Source organism: Balaenoptera acutorostrata, chromosome 7, assembly GCF_949987535.1.
Source record: "Balaenoptera acutorostrata chromosome 7, mBalAcu1.1, whole genome shotgun sequence".
Taxonomy (NCBI): Eukaryota; Metazoa; Chordata; class Mammalia; order Artiodactyla; family Balaenopteridae; genus Balaenoptera; species Balaenoptera acutorostrata.
Window position 1 is genome coordinate 56,726,418 of NC_080070.1, and position 25,604 is coordinate 56,752,021.

The window sequence follows — 25,604 nt, forward strand, 5'->3', positions numbered from 1 at the left end:
AAGAATAATTTAATCATGTACTTTTAAAAATGGATGGTGAGATCAAATATACTTACATCACATTGGACCAAGTTTAAAGAATGATGTAAAATCTTTATTTTAAAATGTCAATATTTTTAATAAGCCAAACATTACATTCTTTGCTACTATTAAATTTATGATCAAAATATCCTATTTCAGCTTTAAAATGTGCAGAAAAGTACATAGTTTAACAAAAACATTTATGGAGTAGTCAAGCGAAAAAGATTGAAGACTATTCAATTAGAATGATCGGATTCCAATCCTAGAAACGCTGAGCAAATGTATGGAATGTTTATCCCCTACACCTTTAAAAGGGTTGTTTTTTTACCATTATTTTATTTTAGTGTTATTAATAGACAAGTAGGCGAGATAACTTTCCTCCCAATTGTGCTAAACAATAAGTATTATCCAAAGGCTAATCAGTACCCACCAAGGACCCAGGGCTTCTGCACATCTCTGTAGCTGGACCTATGCCAAAGGGCCCAGCTAATCTCCAGTGGGTACAGAACTTACTGGATTTCTTCTGTAAGCACATGGCTACTCTTCCCAACTTTATTAATTCCTGTCCTTGCTGCTGATCTAGCATGAAAGAAGCTGGGGCAAGAATTCAGTGTTCTCAGCAATATCCAGTAGCCTTCACTCTGTCTAAATTAATTCTATGACTATTTCAAAAATTAAAGATATCACTCATATTCACCTTCCCAGCGTTGTCTCATGTAGGAATTAGCCTCTTTTGTAGTAGACATCTTTGGAGTCTTCTCCCTGACAAGGCCTTCTTCCTCTGTGAGATTTGCAGTCCTATACACAAGGTAGGCCCCAGCAACCCTATTTTTACTACATTATCCTGCTCGCTGGCAAGACTCTACTGGACTAGAAATGGAAACCTGGCCCAGGCTGGACCATTCATATTTGCTCTTTCAGAGTTGGAATTGGACTAGGATAAGCAGGTCAATCTCTAATGCCCCCATGAAGAAAAGGCATGCTGTCTGCAAATGTGGGGTGGAATTTTATATATTTATTTTTATTTATTTATCAATGGCTGTGTTGGGTTTTCATTTCTGTGCGAGGGCTTTCTCTAGTTGCGGCAAGCGGGGGCCACTCTTCATCGCGGTGCACGGGCATCTCACTATCGTGGCATCTCTTATCGCGGAGCACAGGCTCCAGACGCACAGGCTCAGTAGTTGTGGCTCACGGGGCTAGTTGCTCCGCGGCATGTGGGATCTTCCCAGACCAGGGCTCGAACCCGTGTCCCCTGCATTGGCAGGCAGATTCTCAACCACTGCGCCACCAGGGAAGCCCGTGGGGTGGACTTTTGCCCGAAAGTGCAATGCGAAAAGCAGAGAAAGGATCAAGTGAAGATGCAAGATCATGCATCTTAAAGGAGTTTGAGAGCCATGGTGCTGGAGGCCAAGTGCATTCTAAGTTTTCATCTCTACCTTTCTTAAAGTGGGGGTGTCTTTCTTCCCCTCCAATTCCATAAGCTAGCTTTATATTTCTTAATAAATCCCATCTTTGCATGAAAAAAAAAAGAGTTCAGTGTTCTTATTGGGATTTAGAATTACACAGTTGAGAAATTAATGACATCCAACATTGTCATTAAACATACAACTTTCTAGCCTTAAATTTTTTTATTGCACTCACTTACCAGGAGCTCATGGACAGTGGGTTAAATGTGTGATAGGATCATTTTTAATGGATCCACAGTTTTCAGATTCCCCCTGTCAGCTGAGATACCAAAGCACAGCCACATGATTAACTCAGAGTTAACATCAACGTTTATCATGAAAGAATCTTTGCTAGATGCTTGGGATGCAAAATGCGTCACAAATTCACATCATTCCTGCCTTCAAGGAGTTTACTTTCCAGTTTTGATGAAAAGTTTAAATAATAATGCAGTCCATGCCAGGGTATTAAGTAGTCATTAAAGTAATATTTAATGGCATATTGAAATATGGTCTATGCCTATCACTAAATGAAAACAGCAAGTTGCAAAACAGCTGTGCATAGTACAACCCCATTTCAGTAACTGAAGTATACACATATATGCACGAAAAAAAGATGGAAAATTATAAGCAAAATGTTAACAGTCTTTCTTTCTTGATCAAGTAGAACTGTGTGGTAGTTTAACTGCCTTTTTTGCGCAGTTTAACTTCTACAGTGAGGAGATCCCTTTGGTAATAAAGCTGTCGTCATTGGGCCTGGGGTGACTCTAGATTTTAGGTATGAGGCTATGGGCTGTGAACAGGACAACAGACTATTAAGACAAACAGGAAAACCTGCATCCCTTAAGATCATTTTTGGAGGTCAGAGCGGAGGTAATCCTACCTGAAGAGAGGGCCAGCCACCCATCCACTCACTCTCATCAGATCCACTTCCAGTCGGTGTTCTCTGGCAACAGGTTCCATCCTTGCTGGCAAGCCAGGAAGGATTGGAGACAGAAGTGAACCATCCCATGAAGCTCTTATGCGGCATACGCTTTAGGCCTTGGCCATCGTAGCCTCCAGGAGTAAATGCCTGAAGGAGGGCGAGTCAGGGTCTACATATATGGTCTAGTGCCCCATTTTCTGGAGCCTCTGTCCCGTATTTCTCTCAACTTTTCCAACTATGGAAAACTATTTTGACATTTTGCCCTCAGGAGTTTAGGGGGAGGGAGCTTGTGGAGAGAACTTTGTCTTGCCATTGAGGCCTGGCTCCAGCCCTTACAAGCTAGGTCATCTGGAAAGTTCCTTAATGTCTCAGTTTATATCAGAAAATATCTTTCAAATGGGGATTGTACCACCTGCCATGCCTCCTTTAAATGACAATTTGACAGAAAAAGAAGGAAACACTTTTTTTTTAAGAAAAGACCTATCCAAATACAAGAGATTCATATTAGAAAACCTAACTTTACACTGAGAGATTATCCGGAGACTTGGTTTTTTGTTTTTTTTTAACATCTTTATTGGAGTATAATTGCTTTACAATGGTGTGTTAGTTTCTGCTTTATAACAGAGTGAATCAGTTATGCATATACATATGTCCTCATATCTCCTCCCTCTTGCATCTTCCTCCCTCCCACCCTCCCTATCCCACCCCTCTAGGTGGTCATAAAGCACCGAGCTGATCTCCCTGTGCTATGCGGTTGCTTCCCACTAGCTATCTATTTTACATTTGGTAGTGTATATATGTACATGCCACTCTCTCACTTCGTCCCAGCTTACCCTTCCCCCTCCCCATGTCCTCAAGTCCATTATCTAGTAGGTCTGCGTCTTTATTCCCGTCTTGCCCCTAGGTTCTTCATGACCTTTTTTTTTTTTTTAGATTCCATATATATGTGTTAGCATATGGTATTTGTTTTTCTCTTTCTAACTTACTTCACTCTGTATGACAGACTCTAGGTCCGTCCACCTCACTACAAATAACTCAATTTCGTTTCTTTTTATGGCTGAGTAATATTCCATTGTATATATGTGCCACATCTTCTTTATCCATTTTTCTGTTGATGGGCACTTAGGTTGCTTCCATGTCCTGGCTATTGTAAATAGAGCTGCAGTGAACATTTTGGTACATGACTCTTTTTGAATTATGGTTTTCTCAGGGTATATGCCCAGTAGTAGGATTGCTGGGTCATATGGTAGTTCTATTTTTAGTTTTTTAAGGAACCCCCATACTGTTCTCCATAGTGGCTGTATCAATTTACATTCCCACCAACAGTGCAAGAAGGTTCCCTTTTCTCCACACCCTCTCCAGCATTTATTGTTTGTAGTTTTTTTTTTTTTTTTGTAGATTTTTTGATGATGGCCATTCTGACCGGTGTGAGATGATATCTCATTGTAGTTTTGATTTGCATTTCTCTAATGATTAATGATGTTGAGCATTCTTTCATATGTTTGTTGGCAATCTGTGTATCTTCTTTGGAGAAATGTCTATTTAGGTCTTCTGCCCATTTTTGGATTGGGTTGTTTGTTTTTTGACATTGAGCTACATGAGCTGCTTGTAAATTTTGGAGATTAATCCTTTGTCAGTTGCTTCATTTGCAAATATTTTCTCCCATTCTGAGGGTTGTCTTTTTGTCTTATTTATGGTTTCCTTTGCTGTGCAAAAGCTTTTACGTTTCATTAGGTCCCATTTGTTTATTTTTGTTTTTATTTCCATTTCTCTAGGAGGTGGGTCAAAAAGGATCTTGCTGTGATTTATGTCAGAGAGTGTTCTGCCTATGTTTTCCTCTAAGAGTTTTAGAGAGTCTGGCCTTACATTTAGGTCTTTAATCCATTTTGAGTTTATTTTTGTGTATGGTGTTAGGGAGTGTTCTAATTTCATTCTTTTACATGTACCTGTCCAGTTTTCCCAGCACCACTTATTGAAGAGGCTGTCTTTTCTCCACTGTATATTCTTGCCTCCTTTATCAAAGGTAAGGTGACCATATGTGCATGGGTTTATCTCTGGGCTTTCTATCCTGTTCCATTCATCTATATTTCTGTTTTTGTGCCAGTACCATACTGCGGAGACTTGGTTTTTACTGACATTTTAACCAGATTCCATTTCCTTGAAAATGTTGAGGAATTGGGCCTCCCTGGTAGCGCAGTGGTTAGGAATCCGCCTGTCAATGCAGGGGACACGGGTTTGAGCCCTGGTCCGGGAAAATCCCACATGCTGCGGAGCAACTAAGCCTGTGTGCCACAACTACTGAGTCTGCACTCTAGAGCCCACGAGCCACAATGCCTGAGCCCACATGCCACAACTACTGACGCCTGAGTGCCTAGAGCCCCTGCTGTGCAACAAGAGAAGCCACCACAACGAGAAGCCTGCAAACCACGACAAAGAGTAGCCCCCGCTCACCGCAACTAGAGGAAGCCCACGCGCAGCAATGAAGACCCAGTGCAGCCAAAAATAAATAAAGTGAATAAAGAATTTAAGTAGATGCTGTCTTTAAAAAAAAAAAAAAATGTTGAGGAATAAATTTTGCACTAGAGAGGGAAAGCATGCCCTCACATTACCATAGCTGAAGTTCTGCTTTCCAAGGCAGATCTGTTTCCAGGAATTAAGTAAACACCAGCTCGGAGATTCATGCTGCAAACCTCTAATGCCTAGGTGACGTCTAAGGGATTTAATCAACCTACAGGATATATGATTCAAAGGACAAAAAATAAAGTGATTAAGAAAACTCTTCTCTATGACAAGGAAACAGCAGATTGTTTCCATTAATTTTATGAGTAATTTTGTTTTTGTTGGCAGAAAGCTACACCCGGGGCAAGTGTGGTGCACAGTGGGAGGGAGGACTTATTGGAACAGCGCAAGGATTGTGTCACAGCCACTGCAGCGCAGTACATTTGAAGCTGGGTTCTTCTCCCCGTACAAGTCGGCTTCGCCTCCCAGCTTTTCTCTTCTCATCCTTGGTCCGACTGCCCACTGGGGCTCTAGCTCTGCTTTTGTCTGCATCTCCTATCAGCCTCCAGGGCCTGCCCATCTTTGCCTTGAACCGTGTCTTGAATGTCTGTGCTTTTCTCCATTCTCTCACCTCACACCTGTGTCCCTGTAAGAGATCCTCTGGGCTCAGGCAATCACACAGAAAACATCTATAGAGTGCTTGCTGTGACTACAAGCTCCCCCTTGTTCCCCTCCACCCAGAATGGTGACATATAATAAGTCGTCCGAAATGTTGTTTTCATCACGTCATTTCCCTTCTCAGAGATCTGAAGGGACTCTTTATTTCTTTCCACCACAAGTCTAGCCTCTTCTGTTTAGATTTCAAGGCGTTTCACAATCTGACTCCATCCTACTAGAATCTACCCCCAAAGTCCCACTTCTCTACTCAGATCGGATGCTGTCTCCATGTTTCATTTATTCATTTTCTCCATACTGATGTGCTGTATACCTGCTATATATATGCCAGGCACAGCGCTAAGTGCCTAAGAATATGATATGGTTCTTTCCGTGAGAAGCTCCAAAAGTCTAAAGGTGGAAATATGTAAGGAAACAGCATAATATGATATGATCAAGGTTCCTTAAGGGGTTGTATAGTGCTCTGGTTAAGTTCAAAGAGGAAAAGTGCTGATTCCACCTGAGGAATCAGGCTGACGATTTTGTCTAGAGGGACCAGGGAAGTTGTCCAAAGGGAGCCAAGTCAAGACCAAAGGAAGGGAAACCTGAGAGTCAAAAGCTGGTGTGCCTACGTCATACTAAAATCCAGATCTAAATCCCATGCATAAGAATAGAACTTCAAATGAGGAAGGAGTCAAGAGTCAGAAAGAAGGGAAGTCAGACCATTCTGAGCATACGAGGACGAGACGGTGGGTCCTGGACGGTCACTGAGAGAAATGTTAGAATGCGGAGGGCTCATCTTTATTAAATGGTAGGTGTTTGGCTTAAAATTACTGAATGGTGGGATGAAGCCAGTATTGGGAGCCAACACATGGAAGCATAGGATTACTATGACCTAAGCACAGAATAGGTTTTGGAAATGGTTATGATGGGACAGGAATGTTGGGGTCAAGTTGAGAAGGACTTTGATTGCCAGCCCCAGAAGCATGAACTTATCCTGTTTGCAGTTGGGGGCGGGGCCATCACACGGGAGGTTGGCCAGGCAGCAGGATTGGGGCAGGTCATGGGTGAACTCATGATTGACTCTCCCAGACACAAGTCCTAGAGAGGAGCTGCATCAACCTAGGAGAAGGGGACCCCTTTTTCTAATTTGCATAAAAACACACATGATGCATGTGGTAGCCCCAGTTGTCATCTCTATTTTAGGAAAAGGATTCTGGCAACAAATGTTTGTTCATGGATTCAATTAATGCCTATCAAGCACCTCCTATGGTTCAGACATCATTCTAGACCCCTGGGACTCAGTGGTAAATGAGACAGATCTATCTCCACCCTCAGAGCCCAGAGAAAGTAAGCAGGGACGCTAGAAATGAAAGAACTATTTTAAAGGCTGTTGTCCTTCCCGTAGCTTTTCTCTATCCAATTCTACCCACCCCTTAAAGCCCAGCTCAATCCCAACCACCTTCCCCAGTGATAACCCTTACTGATCTCCTTCTCCAGAACTCATACTTTTAAAACTTAAAAAAAAAACTCACACTTAACTTGTTTTTCTGATTGCAGAAATAACATGTTCAGTATACAAATTCAAAAACAATATAAGTACCTAATATAAAGAGAACATACGCTCGCTAAAAAGAAGCACTTTGCATTAATACATATGCCTCTAATATTTGACTTCTGTACAACCACCAATGCATCGTTGTCATCATCATCTTCATCTTCATTATAAAGTGAGCACATTATGTCCAAAATTATGGTTTTAAACTTTATACCTGGAGAGAACATAGAATTCTTTTATTTTTACAACTTTATTGAGATATATTTCACACACCATGTAATTCACCCATTTAAAGTGTGCAGTTCTGTAGTTTGTAGTATATTCACAGAGCTGTGCAACTATCACCACAGTCTAATTCCAGAACATTTTCATCATCCTAAAAAGAAACCACGTACCTATTAGCAGTCATTCCCTATGCCCATTTCCCTACATCCCCACAGGCCCAGATGACCACTAATCTCCTCTCCGTCTCTATGGATTTGAAATTCTGGACATTTCACATAAATGGAATCATATAGTATGTGGCCTTTTGTGACTGGTTCTTTCACTTAGCATAATGTTTTCAAGGTTCATTCATGCATCAGTATTATATTTTTTCTTTCTTCTCTTTTTTTTCCAAAGTACTATCCATTCTATGGGTATAGCACATTTTATTTATCCGTTCTTCAGTTGACAGACATTTGGGTTGTTTCCACTTTTTGGCTATTATGAAAATGCTGCTATAAACATGAAGGTGGCTGCATCATTTTACATCCCCACGAGCAGTGTATGAGGATTCCAATTTCTCCACGTTCTCATAGGATCTCTCTGTAAGAAGGAGCTGCCTCTACTCTGGAATAGAAGGGCCTGAGGTAGGCTGGATGGCTGCTAATCGTCCATTCATTGTATATGTACAAATTACAATAGCTTTGTCTTCCAAGTTTATGGTAAAGTCTGAAAAGGTGCTTTTGAGCGAATCCTTCTTTGGGGGGAAAAATATTTATTTGGGTTAATGTTCTTCACCAAAGAGCTACATTTGACTATAGTCTTTCTTTCAGCAATCACATGAATCCAAAAGGTGGTTTGGGGTTTGTTTTTTCTTTAAATTCTGAGATAGGGAAAGAGCGTGAATTTAGATATCAAGAGCTCTGGACACCGCTTCCGGTGGCAGGGTCTGGGGAAGGGGCGCCAGGCGCCATGTCGGGCCGCGAAGGTGGCAAGAAGAAGCCCCTGAAGCAGCCCAAGAAGCAAGCCAAGGAGATGGACGAGGAAGATAAGGCATTCAAGCAGAAACAGAAGGAGGAGCAAAAGAAACTCGAGGAGCTAAAAGCGAAGGCCGCGGGGAAAGGCCCCCTGGCCACAGGTGGAATTAAGAAATCTGGCAAAAAGTAAGCCATTCCTTGTGCCGGAGGCAATGGTGATCCTTAATTCCATTCCTGTTTAAATATCTGGATTAAACATCTGGATTCCCTGCCATAACATCTGTTGCCACCTATAGCTAGAATGAAGTGATGTCTTGGAACCTATTGTACATTTAAGAACAAACTTTTGTTAAAAAAAAAAGAAAAAAGCTCTGGACAATTGTTGACTCCATAGAGTCTGTGATAATTAAAACATTCTCTTTGAGAGTTAGTTAGTTAGTTATACCCTTTAAGGGAAAAATATTCACATGAGATTTTATACTTGGTAACACTCCTGAAAATAACAGAGCTACAATAAATCTGTAGGAGGAAAGAACCTCCAAAAACAAGTTAAAAGTAAAATATTAGTTCAATAAAGCATGAGAATACGATCAGAATTAAATAAAGCAGTGATAGAGAACAGTTAAATTATTTAAAACAGTACATAATTATATCTATATCATCGCATCTCTTTAAAACTTTCTCTAATTCATTTAAACATAATAATTACTCTTTGCCCTTGTAATAAGATATTCTATTTTGTTTAAAAATATATAGTTAAGTACTCTGGTAAGCCCTTTGCCACAATTAAGACATGCCTCTCTTTTTCATATTGCAGTCAAAACACATGAGAATCAATAAACAACCACTTCAGCATTAGGTTTACATCCATACTTTAGTGAGGGCAAGTATCACAGGGAGTACGTGGAAATCTCTTAGGAAAGATGGTCAGTAACTTCTTCCAAACATATTTCTGAACACGGTAATGTTCCCTTCCCCAGTAATCTGGTAATTTTCTTCCTTTCTACTATGAAGTATTACTTTCATTTGTTGAGGATGGTAATAATTTTCAGATCAGAAGAGTAAGGGAACCAGCATCTATTGAGTAATCCCTGAGTGCTGAGACTTATTTTGTGATTCATTGTAATTTTTTTAAAAAAGAAATTTGATTTCAAGTAGTTAAATAAATATTTTTAGGAATATCGCTTAAACATTCCTCATGTATTTTAACTCATACCCTTTATTACTGATGAACAAACAGTGAGACAAAATGCAAGTGTTGATCAACCCTCAATGGAATCGAGAGGAAAGAAGTAGTAGAGAGAATCTAGTGTTTATCCCCTCCCACACTAAGCAATTGGAACCACTATCCAGACGAAACAGAGCCCTCAATGGTAGTGGAATATCTATCTGGGGATAGAGTTGTAATCAGTTGTCAGTTTCTTCCCTCGGATTCTGAGTTCACCAGCTAAGAGCTAGACGCTCAAGACCAATGTGTAGTATGTGTGCAGATAGATAAATAGGTAGCTTAGATATATATAAGATAAACAGATGATAGACAAATAATCATAAGAAACATGCTGCTGTTATGTTTAGAGTAAGATTTTCAAAATCTGTAGTTAAAATTTTAGATAAAAATTACCAAGTCCAAATCTTTTGTCTCAGTGCTCTGTATAAAATATGATTGTAAAAAAAAAATAGTCATTGGATGAAGAAGGTAATTCCATTGCCTTATTGTCAACATTATATCATACCTTAAAATCACATGTGACTGTGGAACAACAGTTTATCAATATGTTGTATAATTGTTGATCAATTTAGAAATAAGAGATTCAAACCTTGTTTCCCTTCTGTAAATAAGAGGATAAAATTAAAGCATTTTAAATTTGAAGGGTTCATCTTTAATTTAGTAATAACCAAATTTTAGTGCCTAAAAGTGTGTACTTATTTGATTTTCTTTCTTCATACATGTGTCTTATGTGTTTGTAGTTAAAGAGGTTGAGCAACATTTGACATTCGTGATTATTTTCTATTTAGATATCATAGCTCTCTTTTTCATCTTTATCATTTCATTTTTCATTATTAATGCATTGAAAAGATATTACCAAAAAAAATCACAAAATAATTCAATTTCAATATAGAATGTGAAGCAGGAAATATATTTTACTTCTTCCTTCCTTTTCTGAACAATTTTCTCTTAAACACAAGGATATTTAGCAAGGCTTTAAACAGTGCTGAAAAAGTTTAGTTTTTCATTGCAGTTGCCAAATATTAACCATCTCACCAACTCACAGTTATGCAGCAGTTATTCATCACATTGTGTGTATGTTAATTATACAAATAATTAATAAGTTATTTATCCAATAATTAAATTTCAATAATAAAACTTTCTTATTGGAAAGTATTCAAATAACACAAAGGAATATCTAGTAAAACTTTAAAATTCCCAACCTGCAGAAAATCTTGATCTCCTTCCAGAGGTAGCTACTATTAATAGCTGGTATATATCATTCCAGATGCTTTTTGATATACATAACATTTCATGCTTATAATTTCAAAGAATACCATTACTTAAATTTTACTCAGATTCAAATTATATGAAATTCAAGTTACCCAACCTGAGAGTGATATTCATATGAGAATTCCAATTTTTGCACCAGGTATCTGGCAACTTTCCTATTGCTAGCAGGAAGAAATACAAGCAAAAATAGAATACTGTAAAGCTTGACAGACGTATCCAGTGCTAGTATTCATTTTTTAATATAAAAGCCTGTATTTTCTTGTATGGCTTGTGGTATTTTTCTCTTTACCTTATCAAATTCTGTTCTATTGCTTTTCAGAATTGAGTCTTCTCTCCTGCCCACATCATTTAAGAGTTACTACCATTACAATACAGTAGAAAGAGTATGGAATTTGGAGTAATAAAATCTGGTACAAGTTCCAACTTTGCCACTTACTAGCTGTGAGTCCTTAAGTAAATTATGTGTATTCTCTACCCCTTATTTTCCTCATTGGAATAAGGAATGGCAAACCAACTACCTCACTAGGATTGTTTTGAAGAGTAGAGACTTGTAATCCAAACTAGACATGATAGGCATTGTGTCATTCAGGATGGACTAAGTTTTGCTGTGGCTTAATATAACAAACGTTTATTTCTTGTTGACACTGTATGTCCATATGAGTCATGAGAGGCTCTGCTCAGGGATGCAGGGTAACAGAGGCTGCATCTCTCTACAGTCTTCCTCAGCCACCTTGGCAGGGGGAAGAGACCTGGCAAGAGGAATACTGGCCCTTAAGGCAACCACATGGATATGTACATCTCATTGGTCCGAGCAGGTGGAATGGCCATGCCTAACTTCCAAGGGAGACGTAAAAGGCATTCCACCCAGGATCCAGAAGACAGAGAGCTGGAACTTAGTGAAGAGCACTAATGACCACTAATGTTAGCAAACATTAGAGATAATGTAAAGCCTTTCGAGGGAAGGGTGAAAAGTCATTCCTTGTTATTTTCTTTGATCCCAAAGGTATTCAAGCAAGATTTCCAAGGAAGGAAAACAAGTCTGGGGACAAAAATGGGAGCCTTGTGTGGGAGCCAGGCATGGTGAAAAGGAAAATAGGGTTAGGAATTCAACAAGAAAAGAAAGTGAGGGAAGGGACAGCGTCAAAGTGAAGCAAGCTGGGTCTCGTGTGACTAGAGACTGAGCCCCACTCTTCTAGATCTGCAGAGGGTTGCAAACTGCAGCCTAGGTGAACTCTTCCTCAATCCCCTCCATATATCATTAGATGTAGGATGCCTGCCTCACACAGAAGACCTCAAAGCCACTTACTCCACCTCTGAGCTCAGTTCCTGGTATTGCCTCTGCTGTCTGGTCTCACTGTTGGCGTTGTGTTCTTGTTTCGACCTTTGCACAGCTCCTGGGGCTCTTTATCATGGAAGATTACTACCCAATCCAGGGGTGGCAACACCATGGCCACCAGGCTTCACAAGCCACTGAAACAGTCACAGCAAGGTTTTCTTTCTATCCCCTCAGAACCTCTAAAGAGCACCCTATTTTCTTGGTGCTTTAAAGTAAAGGAAGAAGTCTCCCTTATTGTGTATAAGGAAGGCATGTCAACATATATGGAAATAGTTTAGATTTCATTATTCCAAGTCCAGTTTTTCCTAAAATTCCTCTACTTTGGCTTAATTGTAGAAGGGTTACAAATCTACAAGAGGGTTAGGATCCCATATCTATATGTTTAGAATTTCTCTGGTCAGAATATTCCTTCAAAAACATCACCACCAGGCATTGGACGGTGTGGGTGTGTATTTTCATGTGTGTGACTGTGCTGAGGGAAGGGTGCATGAGGGAAGAGGAAATGTGAAGCTTCAAAAAAAGGAAATGGGGAATGGTCTTGTTGCATTTAATCACTGGAAAACCATGGTCAAAAAAAATGTGTATTTTTTCTTTTGAAACCCTTAGTCTCTTTATCTTATGCTCAAAGGAATAAATATTATAAAATTAAGCTGTATAAAAGTAAAATTATGTGGATCAGAGAACTGAAGCAATTCTGTGCAGATTCCCTTGATCACCCAAACCAGCGAGCAGATCCGTGGGAGGAGCAAGGTAGAGGGACGGTTAGGTGTGGTTGCTATGGCAACCATGTACTGATTGGAATAAGACTGAGGAATTGTGATTCATCCCTGGCTCCACATTTTCCTTTTCTCTTCTTAACTGTCCCCTAAAGATTTGCAGTCCTTGGGGTCTTGGTGCTACCAAGGCAGGTCACAGAGAGACACCGTGCAGCCAGAGGTAGCTGTCCCCTAGCAATAGCAAGGAAGGCACAAGTTATTCATGTGCCTGGGATAAACAGGGTACACGTGTAAATAAGGTTTAACCAGAGAGATGCAAGTGAGCAAGAATCATCAGAATGCCAAGCTTCCAGGCCAAGTCCTGGAATGCCACAACTCTGAAATGACAGAACCAAAGTGAGGCCATAGAAGCCAGATCAGCCTGTGAAGTGCAGATATAAAAGACCATGAATTCGTTTTCTGATGTTAAGAAGAAACACTGGTATTGACAAGAGAGACAAAGGTTTGTCCAGAGGGTTGGAGTGGGATGTACTTTTCCAACACGTGTTTCTGAGCTTCAGCTTTCTCATCCATAAGATGAAATGCTGCCTTGAAGGTTGCTGCGGGGACCAGAGGCATAATAAATCCTCCTCAGCTGCTCAAATGAGTTGTCTGTGACCCTTTCTGAGGGGGAAAATATGGGTGGCCATATTAAGAACAATTGCAAAATCTTGGCTGATATTGTTTTTACCTTAATAGGGAAGATAAGGGTTCAGCATCATTGGCAAAGCTGTGAGAAGAGACTCTGAAGATCATCTCTTTAGATCCCTACTTAGGGATCTAAAAAATGCCCATTTGTGCTTCTCCTGTTGGCTGTTGCCTACATCAAATAGAATGGGCTAGGTTCTACCTCTCTTGATGAAACATGCTGCATGGACTAGGTGACATTTTTATTTTGTTTTTGTTTGGTTGGTTGTATTCTTATCATCTAGGGAGGGTGTAGGAATTACCTTCAAGGATTTAACTTTCAGGGAAGGTTATTTCTGCTGCAGTATGCTCTAGAATTGTGGCTAGATGATGGAAATGCTGCTTAATGCTTCAGCATTCTGACTCTCCAATCCTGAGGTTCTTGATCTGTGGTCCAGGGGTCTATGAATGGAATTCAGAAGATCTGTGAGCCAACTGAAATTGTATGAAAAAAGCTGCCTGTAGTTATATGTGTAGATGGAGTTTCCTGGAGAGGATTCCTTGGTGTTCATCTGGTTCTCAAATTTGGCAGTGACTCAGTTTAAAAATGATCATAATCTGAGTGCTCTGTGTCTGTTCTCTTGTTGGCAGTTGTATTTATCAGTGTTTTGTCCACTGAGGAGTTGGTGAGAGTAGAAAAAGAGGGAGGACATTAAAGAAATTTTTTTAGTAAGAAAAATCATATTCTCAAATTCTGACTTAAAACTGATCTCTCCATTACATAGCAATGCAACAGTCCCTATGCAATACCATTAAAAACATTAAATAATGTACGCAAAATGTGTACATTTTACTGTAAGTAAAATTTACCTGAACACCATAAATACATATTGGACTCTAATTAACGATATGCATATTTAGGGGTGAAGTATACTGATATCTGCAACTTACTTTGAAAAGCATCAAAATAATAGGATTGATTAATGGATGAATAGAAGCATAGGCAGATGAATAGCTATGTTACAAAGCAAACACATCAAAATGTTAATTGTAGAATCTTTGTAGCAGGTATATGGATGTTCACTGTATAATTCTTTTGTTTTTCTGTATATTTGAAAAGTTTAATAAAATGTTGGAAAAATATATGATCTTAACATTTAGAGTGCATACAACTGTATATGACACAGAAGACAGAATAAGGATCGAAAGAAATGAATGGAAGTTGATTTTATAACTTTGATATTTATTGATTCAATTTAGAGGTAATTCTTTAGTACATAGAAGTAAATCTACAAATGTTCAAATTTCAAGTGCAGAGAATTTATGGTCAAGAGGAATTACTGTGACGTATCTGTGTGCTTAGCAAGACAGCCCTCCGAACAGTGACCATGATTGCATATTATCCCCAGATTTGGTAGGGTTTGCATAGTTTTATTTGGAGTTTGTTCTAACACAAAGCTCTTCTTGCCTTCAATTATTTTCTAGTCTATTTCTTTGCTTGACTGCACACCATTAATCTTAGTAATTTTCCTCTACCTATCTGCTTCAGATACATCTTATCTGAATCACCCATCTCTAGTATGTAGACAGGCTTAACACACTACACCCCAGCGAGTGAAAGAAAGAGTTGCTGTGTTCTTCTTTACATTTTACCAGGCATAGGTCAGTCTCTAAAAATCAACCTGTTAGAATTTTTCTTAATAAGAGAGTACTAAACGAGATGAGATTTAACTTTACCATGTTAATCCAGGCATGAGTAGTTTTACATCCTGCTTGGACCAACGTGCTTAATAATTGATCATGAGAACCATATAAACTCTGGCACTAAAACTTGGGAGGTTACTAATTAAAAAACAAAAGAGTTTTTCCATTTTAGCATCGCAGGCCCGGCGCATTGTGGGTGACAGACAGCTCATTCGAGCCACTGAATCTAAGAGTTGCAAAAGGAGCAAAACCAAAACAGCTTATTGGAGCTGATAAACTGTTTTGTTTTGTTTTCACACTTGTATACTTCATACAGTACACATTATAGTCAATTATTATTTTTCAAGTAAAACTGTGGTGATTTTTTCCCCCCATGACAATGAAGCAACTAAGTCACTAGATCTGTTTTTGGGGTTTTTTTTTTCTTTCTTTCTAATGACCCCAGTGTTCAAAGTCAGATCTTTTGAAAAGGACTCAACAGAGCATCATGAGACGTGATAGGTGCTTAGGGTGCAACTTTAATGCCAACAGACTGGAAAACAAACAGCATAACCCAGACAAGACATAACTTTGTTCTTCAGCATCTGTATGAAGAGGAAATCAGATCTTTCTGGGATGTGCTCCCGCTCACAGGTGTGGAAGAGAAGATGTCAGTTCCCGACTCACCACATTGTGGGTGGGATTCTGATTTGGGGCAAGGCGACAGGGTATTGCATTGTCTCTCACAGTAAGAGCTCCATTCACTTAGCCCCATGCTTTTGTTTCAGTCAGCCACAAGCGGACGTTAAAAAAGCGTGAAGCATCCCTTAATCCCATGAGCCTGGTGTGTGCTGGCTCCTGTCACTGCATTCTCCAGCTCTGTTGCCAGTGGAAGTGAGAGATGGACCCCAGGCTTGCAACCGCTGTTCTTTGCTCTGCCACCAAACCACTGAGCTGTTGGCACTTTAATTGTTTTATACCAGGAGGAAACCAATTGTGTTGATGTGAATGTCTTATTCATCGGACATTACAGGCTTCACATTTTTAAGGAGCTGAAACTCCAGGTCCCCAACGTGCAGCCGCAGTGAATCAAGACAAGAGTGCCGTGATGACGTTTTCGAATTTATTGCAGTTGCTCTTTAAAAGATTTGACAGTATTTTAGAATTCTAAACGCCACAATTTGAAAGCCTGTCTGAGGTTGTGTGCTAATCAAAAACAGTAAATCATGTTTGACTTATAAAGGTCAGCAGAGTAGTAAAACTAAGAGTTAGTGCATATTTTTTTCCTTTTCCTTTTAAATGTGTAGACAAATATAGAGACTCAAGTGAACAGACAATTTATCAAGGACCTAAGGCATCTTTCTGGTGCATGAAAATGTCCAAATTCTCCCCACGGGCTACGTTTTGAAAATTGCAGTCCTGGGGAAGAAGCTTAGTTTCTGTGTCATCCTGAGTCCAGGACACTCTAGATATTTCTCACAGGCAGAATAAGACCTTTCCACGTTAAGTGCTACAAAATCTGGTGCTTTGTGAGCAGTCACAAGACATTTGAAGAACCTGCTGCATTATCTGATTTGATATCATCCTGAAAAATACAACTATTTACCCACAGATTTCACAGAGGCAGCTGAGACTTCATCTGTGTGGAAAGCACACAACTGCCCTTGGTTGGGGATTGCCCTGGCGACTCCCTTGCTTAAAAGCCTCTAAGACCTCCTCACTACATACAGAATAAAGCCCCAAACCCTAAGCAGGGCACGTAAGGCCCTCCACTCCACCAGCCTCCCCTACCCTGTCAGCTTCCCCTGCACTTTGTTTCCTGACATCCAAACATGTGCCTGCCCCACTGGCCACTCACTGCTTCCCAAAGCCCTAGGCTATTCGAGAATGCCCTCCTTCCTCCTTTCTACACATTAAACTTTTATTTATCTTTCAAAGCCCAGTTCTTCCTCACTGCATTGGTACCTCTAGGATAACACTTCCATTCTCCATTTTGACTTAGAGGTTGCTGTTGTCCTGTCGTCCCCTTCCAAACTCTTGAGGCTCCTGAGGACAGCAGTGGTGTGCTGGTAAATATTTAGTAGCCATCTCTCCAGAAAGAGCAGGAAAGCCCTGATTGGTCAATTGTCTGTATCCCATGGTGTAAATACACCTCCTTCCATTGCCAACTTCAAGGGTGGCTGTGTTTAATAACAGCTTGCAAAATTCCTGAAAATTTTAGCATTGGGCTCTCACAAGCCAGTTCAAGCCAGCTTCAGACCACCACTGGGACCTTGCTTTAACAGTCCTTGGAATAGTCTCCTCTTACCCCCTAAACGCTGTGCTTTCCTTAAAAAAGAGATGTTCAGTGTTTCCTGAATTGAAATAGGCAAGCCAGCTGATAGTTTGGCTCTGCCACAGCTCATTGAGTGGGGTGTCATTTGCCACAGAGATTCGGGGGATATTTGCACCTCTTGTCATTTGAGAGTGGTGGCCTTAGCCATCCCCCCCATGCCACGGTGCACAGGCATGTGTGAATTTAAACAGATGGATTTATTGGAAGTGCAACTGAGAACTGCGGTGAGGAGCAAGTTGATGGTCTTGAATCCAGCAACCTCATTAGAACAGAATGTGATCCACCATGGAGTCAATAAAACACTTACAGAGGAAAGCCTAAGACACAGATTTGGGAAGATAAGTGACAAATTCTTTGAGGGAGAAGAGAATGCTATAGGCTCAGATCTCAACATCTTTTCAACAAACCTTTTGTCATTTTATTTATTTTTTTAATTAATTAATTTATTTATTTATTTTTGGCTGCATTGGGTCTTCGTTGCTGCGCGCAGGCTTTCTCTAGTTGGGGTGAGTGGGGGCTACTCTTCGTTGTGGTGCGCGGGCTTCTCATTGTGGTGGCTTCTCTTGTTGCGGAGCACAGGCTCTAGGTGCGCGGGCTTCAGTAGTTGTGGCACATGGGCTCAGTAGTTGTGGCTCGCGGGCTGTAGAACGCAGGCTCAGTAGCTGTTGCGCATGGGCTTAGTTGCTCCACGGCATGTGGGATCTTCCCAGCCCAGGGCTCGAACCCGTGTCCCCTGCACTGGCAGGCAGATTCTTAACCACTGCACCACCAGGGAAGCCCTCTTTTGCCGTTCTTGATGTGAGCCTTTGTCTGACTTTTGTGACTCACAATTTGAGATTGGAACGTCAGCATATTTTAGTTCATGTAGTAAAGTGCCAAGCTGGCTAGCTCTGTTTTTATAATCAACTTGGAAATAACAGCGTATCAACCCTGTTGTTCCTGTAAGGGTGACCAACTCCTTCTGGTTTACCCAAGTTTTAAAATTGAAAGTCCCACACCCTGGAAACCCCCTCAGTCAAACTGGGACAGTTGGCCACCCCAGTTCCTGTAAAGGTGTGGTTCCTGTAGTGAATGCTATGGGTACTTACACTTGGAATATACCTCGCACGGCTGCTATGCCAGGAGACATTGAACCAGTGACTGAAAGGATCAGAACTTCTTTAAAAGCCCAGTTTATAAAATCTGTTCTCCTCTTAAGGTTATGGTCCTATCTTTCAGGCACATTCTTTATTTTTTTATTTTATTTTATTTTTTTTGGCCACACCTCTCAGCATGCAGGATCTTAGTTCCCTGACCAGGGATCGAACCCGCATCCTCTGCAGTGGAAGAGCGGATTCTTAACCACTGGACCTCCAGGGAAGTCCCCCAGGCACATTCTTTAAATGAGAGGGTAAATGAAAATGTACTTTGGATAGGAGAAAATGCTACATGTGCACAAAAGGTTGCTATTTATTTCTCATAATGATACACGTGTTCCATAACTATCCCATATTTTCCTACTCATCTTGGGTATGAGAGAAATACAGCAACTTGCTATGATGGGATAACCAGTATCAAAATACTTTAAAATAGCCTATTAGGATTTTGTGGGGAGTACATATCAGATAACTTTACATGTAGATAGAGTCTTAACCTCCATGGATCAGCCCTCAAGTGATTTGTTGTTCATTGGCACTGTTCATATTGTGAAGCTGCTACACGAGAAAGAGTTGGTGGGGAGCTTAGCTGGGTGTCCAGTGTCTGAATCCCTCAGCATGACCTTATTGGACCTTCCTCGCTGTCAGCAGACATTTCCTGGTGGAAATGATGTGCTATGGTAGTGTCCACAATGTGTCACTTTGTGACAATGTCAAATTGTGCCCCATAAGAATCGATGTTTCTGCTATAATATGACATATGTGTTCCTACGTGTGTTTAGCAAACTACCACAGTAAAAACTGTACAGTTTATGGGAAGAAATAGAGTAAGGGGCAGACCACTGAAATTGTATTCAACATAGTATTTTAGTATGTTTGAGCTGCTCTAACAGAATACCATAGATGGGGTGACTTATAAACAATAGAAATTTATTTCTCACAGTTCTTGAGGGTTGGAAGTCCAAGATCAAGGCACCAGCAGATCTAGTGTCTGGTGAGGACCTTCTTCCTCTTCTTGCTATGTCCTCAACATGAAGGAAGGAGCAAGAGAGCTCTCTGGGGTCTCTTATATAAGGGCACTAATCCCATTCACGTGGGCTCCACCCTTATGAACTAATCTTCTCCCAAAGGTTCCACCTCAGAATACCATCACATTAGGTTTAGGTTTCAACATGTGAATTTGAGGGGGGACACAAACATTCAGTCTATAGCACATGGCACCCACAAGAGCAGTAAAAACACTACTAAAAATACTAGCACAGTTTACAGGTGAAAGAAGTTTGGTGGAAGGGTTGAGGCTACCGAATTTTGGCTGAAACAGCAAAATGTGCAGAGATCTAGGAGAACTGTACAATAAACAATTCCAAGACAGAGCATCATGTGGCCGAACTAAGCCAAGATGAAATATGTGAGGTAAGTGGGCAGCATGTACAGTACTGCAGACCCCTTCAGCTTGCACACGACTGTGTTTATATCTCATGCACATGGCTGCTGTGACTTAGTGGCTCAAAACTAACATTAACACGAATTTTCTCACGTGAACCAACACGACTTCTGGTTTATGCTGACACTGTTCTCTGTTTACCAATCATATGTGATCTAGTTTTCACTACAGAAAGTCATCTTAGCTTTGCAAATTTCTGCTGAATCTTAGCTTTGCAAATTTCTGTCTCATGGTTCATGAGACAGATTAAAGTTGTAGATGATCATATATATTGAATTCAAAACCCTTAGCATGAAATTTTCTTGTGCTTCAACACTTTGGACAGTAATAACTAGACAACTTAATTTGAAAGAAAAAAATCCACCCAAAATGAAGTCACATCTGCTCTCAGATCTTTTAATTAAAGTCAGACATGAACCCTCGTGTCTCTCTGACTGCTAAATACTTAGAAGTGGTTTTATGAGATTTGTGTGTGTGTGTTTTAAGTTGTAAAAAATGCACACACTGCTGAGTTACATGACTTTGGTTTATTTAAATATAGTTTAGTAGGATTGTAATATATAAGGAAGGTGAAAGGGCAGAATTCTATTTAATTAACTTATACCCACTTGGGAACCAGTCAATTATAAAGGTATGCTGAGCAAATAAAGCTTCACATATGAAATCCTTGAAAAGAATAAGCCACTTTGGTGAAGGCTTTCCTATTCTTAACTTTGTCATTAAAATTATTTCTATTAGCTATTTCAAACCTTAGATTATATGTATGTATGCTTATGTGTGTATATGATTATATGTATGATTTTTATATATTAGGTATGATATATAAATGATTATATGTGCGATTGAATATATATATATATATATACATATGATTTTTTAAAAGATTAAAATATGTCTTGGTGGCTCTTAGAAGACCTAGATCAGTACTTTCCCTGCACACTTTTGGCCTTTATTGAGATAGGACATACTCCCAGGATTGCCATCCTTTAATCTACATGTGGATTAAAATACGACCAGTGTTTTATATTTACATAAATCTGATTTAATAAACAGTCACACCATTAAAATAGAGGATTCTTTTCAATCACAGCTAATTACAGATCATATAATGCCTGGTCTTTAACGAGGATTTCAATAAATGTTCGTTGATAACGATGATTATTAAAATGATATGTTAAGTCGGTCTCCTTGTATAAGAAATGCTTTGTTTTGAAATGTTAGACTTAAAGCTTTGCCTAAAAATTTTTAATTATAATCACCACTTTGGCAAGAAGCTTAAAATGTGCAGAGTCGCTGCAATTAGTGCATTGTGCACCCATATGGATGTTACCAAACAGCTTTCAATTTAAAGGATTTGGGCTATTTGAGTGATGGACCTTCTGTTAAGCTTAAAACAAAGCCCGACTATTTCTGCATTCATTTTAATTAATATTCTCTTGCTGGTCTCAAAGACGTATTCTCTTCTGGTGGGGAGAAGCATGATTATCATAAATCAGAAATAAGTTACAGAAGTAGGTTTAACTAATTTTCTACTTCGTTCTGTTTCATCCCATTTCTCCCCACCCCACAAGGAGCTTCAATGCAATGTCAGAACAACTGGAAAACACTGCTTTCAGATGTTCTCAAAGAAAACCTATATTTCTAGCCAAATCATAACAATTAAACTCACAAAAAAACGAAGAAATAAAGCTGTCCCCAGATTTTTGAAAATCATTGTGAAGTTTAAAACGTATCATTTTGAGTCCAACATTCATGTCAAATCTACAGTATAAAATTTGATTATATATGTTGTATATACAAATGAGTATATGTGTCATATATGTATATATTTGTATATATACATGATATTTTAACTTCAGAGAGGTTTGTAGTTGCCTAGGTGCTTGGGGTTTAGCAATCTTATTTGTGGACTTAATTTTCTACAGTAGCAAATTCTGCTTGAAGATTAATTAGGTACAAAAGATTAGTATTTTAAGCAAAATCAAACTCAAACTCACACAGCCTGGTAGTTTTTTTTTCCTAGATATTTTTTATGTGAAGTCTTATTAATATGATACTTGGGAAAAAGAAGCTTTCTGGACTTTGTCTTTCACCAAATCAGAATAAATTCTGTAAACGGTTAGGTGTGTTAGTTAAGGCCCTGATTTTTTAACTATTTTCAAACATCTCCCCTGCAACCACTCTCTATACACCTTCAGAAAGACAATCACTCCAGTGGCCACTGGAATCCTCTGAGTACCTGAATGCCCAATTTAGGACAACTATGAATGCTGATTTCAAAAGTAGACAGCTAAAATGATCCCCCCAAATCTTCACCGAATGCTTAAGAATAAGATAAATATGAAAATTACAAAGCAGAATTGTAATTTATCAGAACACATGGGTAAAATAATTCATCCAATATGTGAGTGGAAAGGCATAAAATCATTAAGTCCACTCTAGAACACACCATAGCAGGTCCTGTTTTTTTTTTCTTTTCCAGCATTAAGGAAATTCATTCCCCCTAGCCACTAGATTTGGCACAGAGATACTCTAGTTTTCCCATATTGTCTGGATTTTTCATTTTTATTTCCTTTTTTTAAAGCATGTGATTAATTATACACCTGTCTTTAAATTCCTCCTTATATACCAGTCTTTTGGATTCTACATTTGAAAAGAAGGAAATGTGGAGTTAATTTTATTCTAGTTTAGAAACAGATAAAAGCTAAAGGTGGTCAAATAATATACATTGTTTTTCTTGAAGAGAGGTTAACTATTTTATAATTCTATACTGTCTTTGCTACTGGGAGGTAGCTTTATTTCCATCAAATTGCTTCCCTTTCTGTTAGGCATCTTTACACAGAAGTCCCCCAAACAGAAATGAGCAGATTATCCAACACTACCCTATGTGTAGCTTCACATACATCCTGGTGAATATACTGTTCACAATTAAGGCAATGAAAGAAAACCTACAGTTGTTTTAATTTGGAAGCAAAATAATCACTTCTCTCCAGTGAGGCTTAGAGAGAGAAAAAAAGGGGGGGCCAGAGTCTTCCTGTAGAAAAAAGAATATTTTGTGGAGGGGCAGTGCAGCAGGGTTAAAAAAATAAAAAGTAAAACAAACACAAAACCTGAGAGTGCGTAAGTAGGCCAGCAAAAGAGAGACCATCTGATCACATGGAAGCACCCTGAGCTGGGGTACTGGGCTGTGTTGTCCCACTGGCGTGTAAACTGCGTGTGTGTGTGTGTGTGTGTGTGTATGTGTACACATAGAGATTTAACAGGGAGCACAGAGGGAATTAGAAAGAGCCTGGCCCGTTTTTAATTTGGGTCTGTTTGCTTGCATTTAGCACTTAAGGGCTTCTACATTCAGTTTGCTCAAAAGAATGATGAAGCACTCCTTGCTTATGCCTCAAATCAGAAATGCATGAAGTGCAGCTGCAGAGATAATACATTTTCCCCAAAGGCTTTGGCTGAGCAAATTAGGTGTCAATGGGGTGCCTGCGCAGGCAGTACTCTCTCTAATTAGTCTCTTGAGCCTAGTTGGTGGCGGGTATGAGATGATCTAATCAATTGGTCTGTGTCTGATGGTTCGTGTAAAAATCCTACCAGGCAGACTCTCTCCCACAGGTCACCCACCTGCACAGCGGGGCTGCTCATTTTCATTTTTCATCTCCTCCATCACATGATGCTGACAGTTGGTTTTAAGAAAATTGAATCCAAAAAATATCTAGTTCATAGGGCACATGGGTCAGAACAAAGTTGCATTATGGGTACCAGCAATCCAATTAATTAATATTTATAGCTGAGAAGCTCTATGTAGATATTTCTGAATAAGGATTTTATCAATAAAATCCTATTTCTTCTTTAAAACATTCATTTCTAGAGAAAGAACATTGTAAAAACAGAAAGCAAGATATAAATGGCATCCGTTAATCTTATGGTTTATATACCTAGGGGTTGATGTGCACATAGTTTATAATTTATATTCAGTTTCATTTGTATTGTGTGTGTGGTACATTTTAATAATCAATTAAATGTAAGGAAGGATTTTGCTATTATACTTTGCTTCCCTATGAATGTTGTGTGCCCTCTCCTTCCACCTATATCCCCACCTGTCAAACGCATGATTACATTTAGATTTTAAAGAATTTTTCTAGCAGTAAACTCACCTACCTCCTATGCAGTCCTTGAAAACTGAAACAGATGCTGATGCCACCCAAGGAGGAAGAAAGGACATCCCATGCTGCCGGTGAACAATATTAGGCAGGGTAGTGGGCACAGTTTGGGCTCAACTGCTCACAGAGATGGCAAAGGGTCTAGCTCTCATTGGCACCTCCCTTCTTTTCGTATTATTGGCTCCTTTCATTAAATGTCTGACCTAAACCTAAGAAATAGACATCTCATAATCACTCTGTTCACCACTTATTATCCAATTACTATTATTTTGTATTATCCTTTATTATCCAACTCTGCTTATGCCCTGGGTTAGGTACATATGATTCTCCTAGAGGTTACACCCAAAGAATCAGAGCAAAGGCAAGGACAAACACCAGGAGTGACTAAAAGAAAGTCTTAAATCAACCCAATAGGAAAGTAACATGCTATGGACGATGGTGCGCGCATATGGTTACATAAAATCAGATATACTGAAAATCAAATCATTTTTTTCAAATAGAATGTCGAGTTAAAAAAAAAATGTTTGACCTACAGGAAGGTGTTAATCCTACCCACCTTTCTCAGCCTGTAGTGTATCTGTGGATGGCCACCTCTGTTCCCAGCACTGTGCTATTTCAGCAAGAGCACAGGTACAGCATTTGCCCTTGGTCACCATGCCAGGAGGGAATAACATCTGAGAACATATTCCACTCCCAAGTTCTCAGATTCTACCTTTCCCCTTCCTGTTCATTCCACAACTGTCTACTGACTACCTGAGCTAGGTCTGGGCTATGCTCTAGGGACACAATGGCCAACAAAACGAAGCTTAATCAAGAATATAATGATGTCACCTGCCACCCTACATGCTCCCTCACAGCAAATGCCCTCAGACCACAGGGACTACATGAAGTCTGTAGTTCAGAAGGTCAGCTTGGGTGCCAGGTCTGCATCCTGCTGATTAAAGTGGTGGAGTGGAGGAGAGCCAGGCAATGACTACTACTTCATTCGGGTGTGGCTGTAGGAACTCCGTGTCTAGGCAAGCAGATGTCAGGACAAACCCTGACTCCTGTTTGGCCAGGGTGGGCAGGCTTCCTGGAGGAGCTGGCATCTCTTAGAAGAAAACAATAGGGGAAAATCTTCATAACTTTAGATTTGGCAAAGGATTTTTAGATATGACACAAAAACCACAAGCAACAAAAGAAAAACATGGATAAATTGGACGTCATCAAAATTAAAATGTTTGTGCATCAAAGGACACTATCAACACGGTGAAAAGGCAGCCCACAGAATGGGAGTAAATATTTGCAAATCAAGGGATTAATATCCAAAATATATTTTTTAAAAAAACTCCTACAACTCAACAACAGACAA

At 39.6% G+C, this 25,604-nt stretch overlaps 2 protein-coding genes across 5 annotated transcripts in view; both read left to right on the top strand.

The window, feature by feature from the left end:
• CDK14 (cyclin dependent kinase 14) overlaps positions 1 to 25,604 on the top strand; it is a 575,870-nt gene that overhangs the window by 544,496 nt on the left and 5,770 nt on the right. The window lies entirely within an intron of this gene.
• LOC114235715 (translation machinery-associated protein 7) lies at positions 8,220 to 8,601 on the top strand. Its single transcript, XM_028162264.2, has one exon. The coding sequence runs from the start codon at positions 8,276 to 8,278 to the stop codon at positions 8,468 to 8,470; it is 195 nt and encodes a 64-aa protein (XP_028018065.2). The 5' UTR covers positions 8,220 to 8,275; the 3' UTR covers positions 8,471 to 8,601.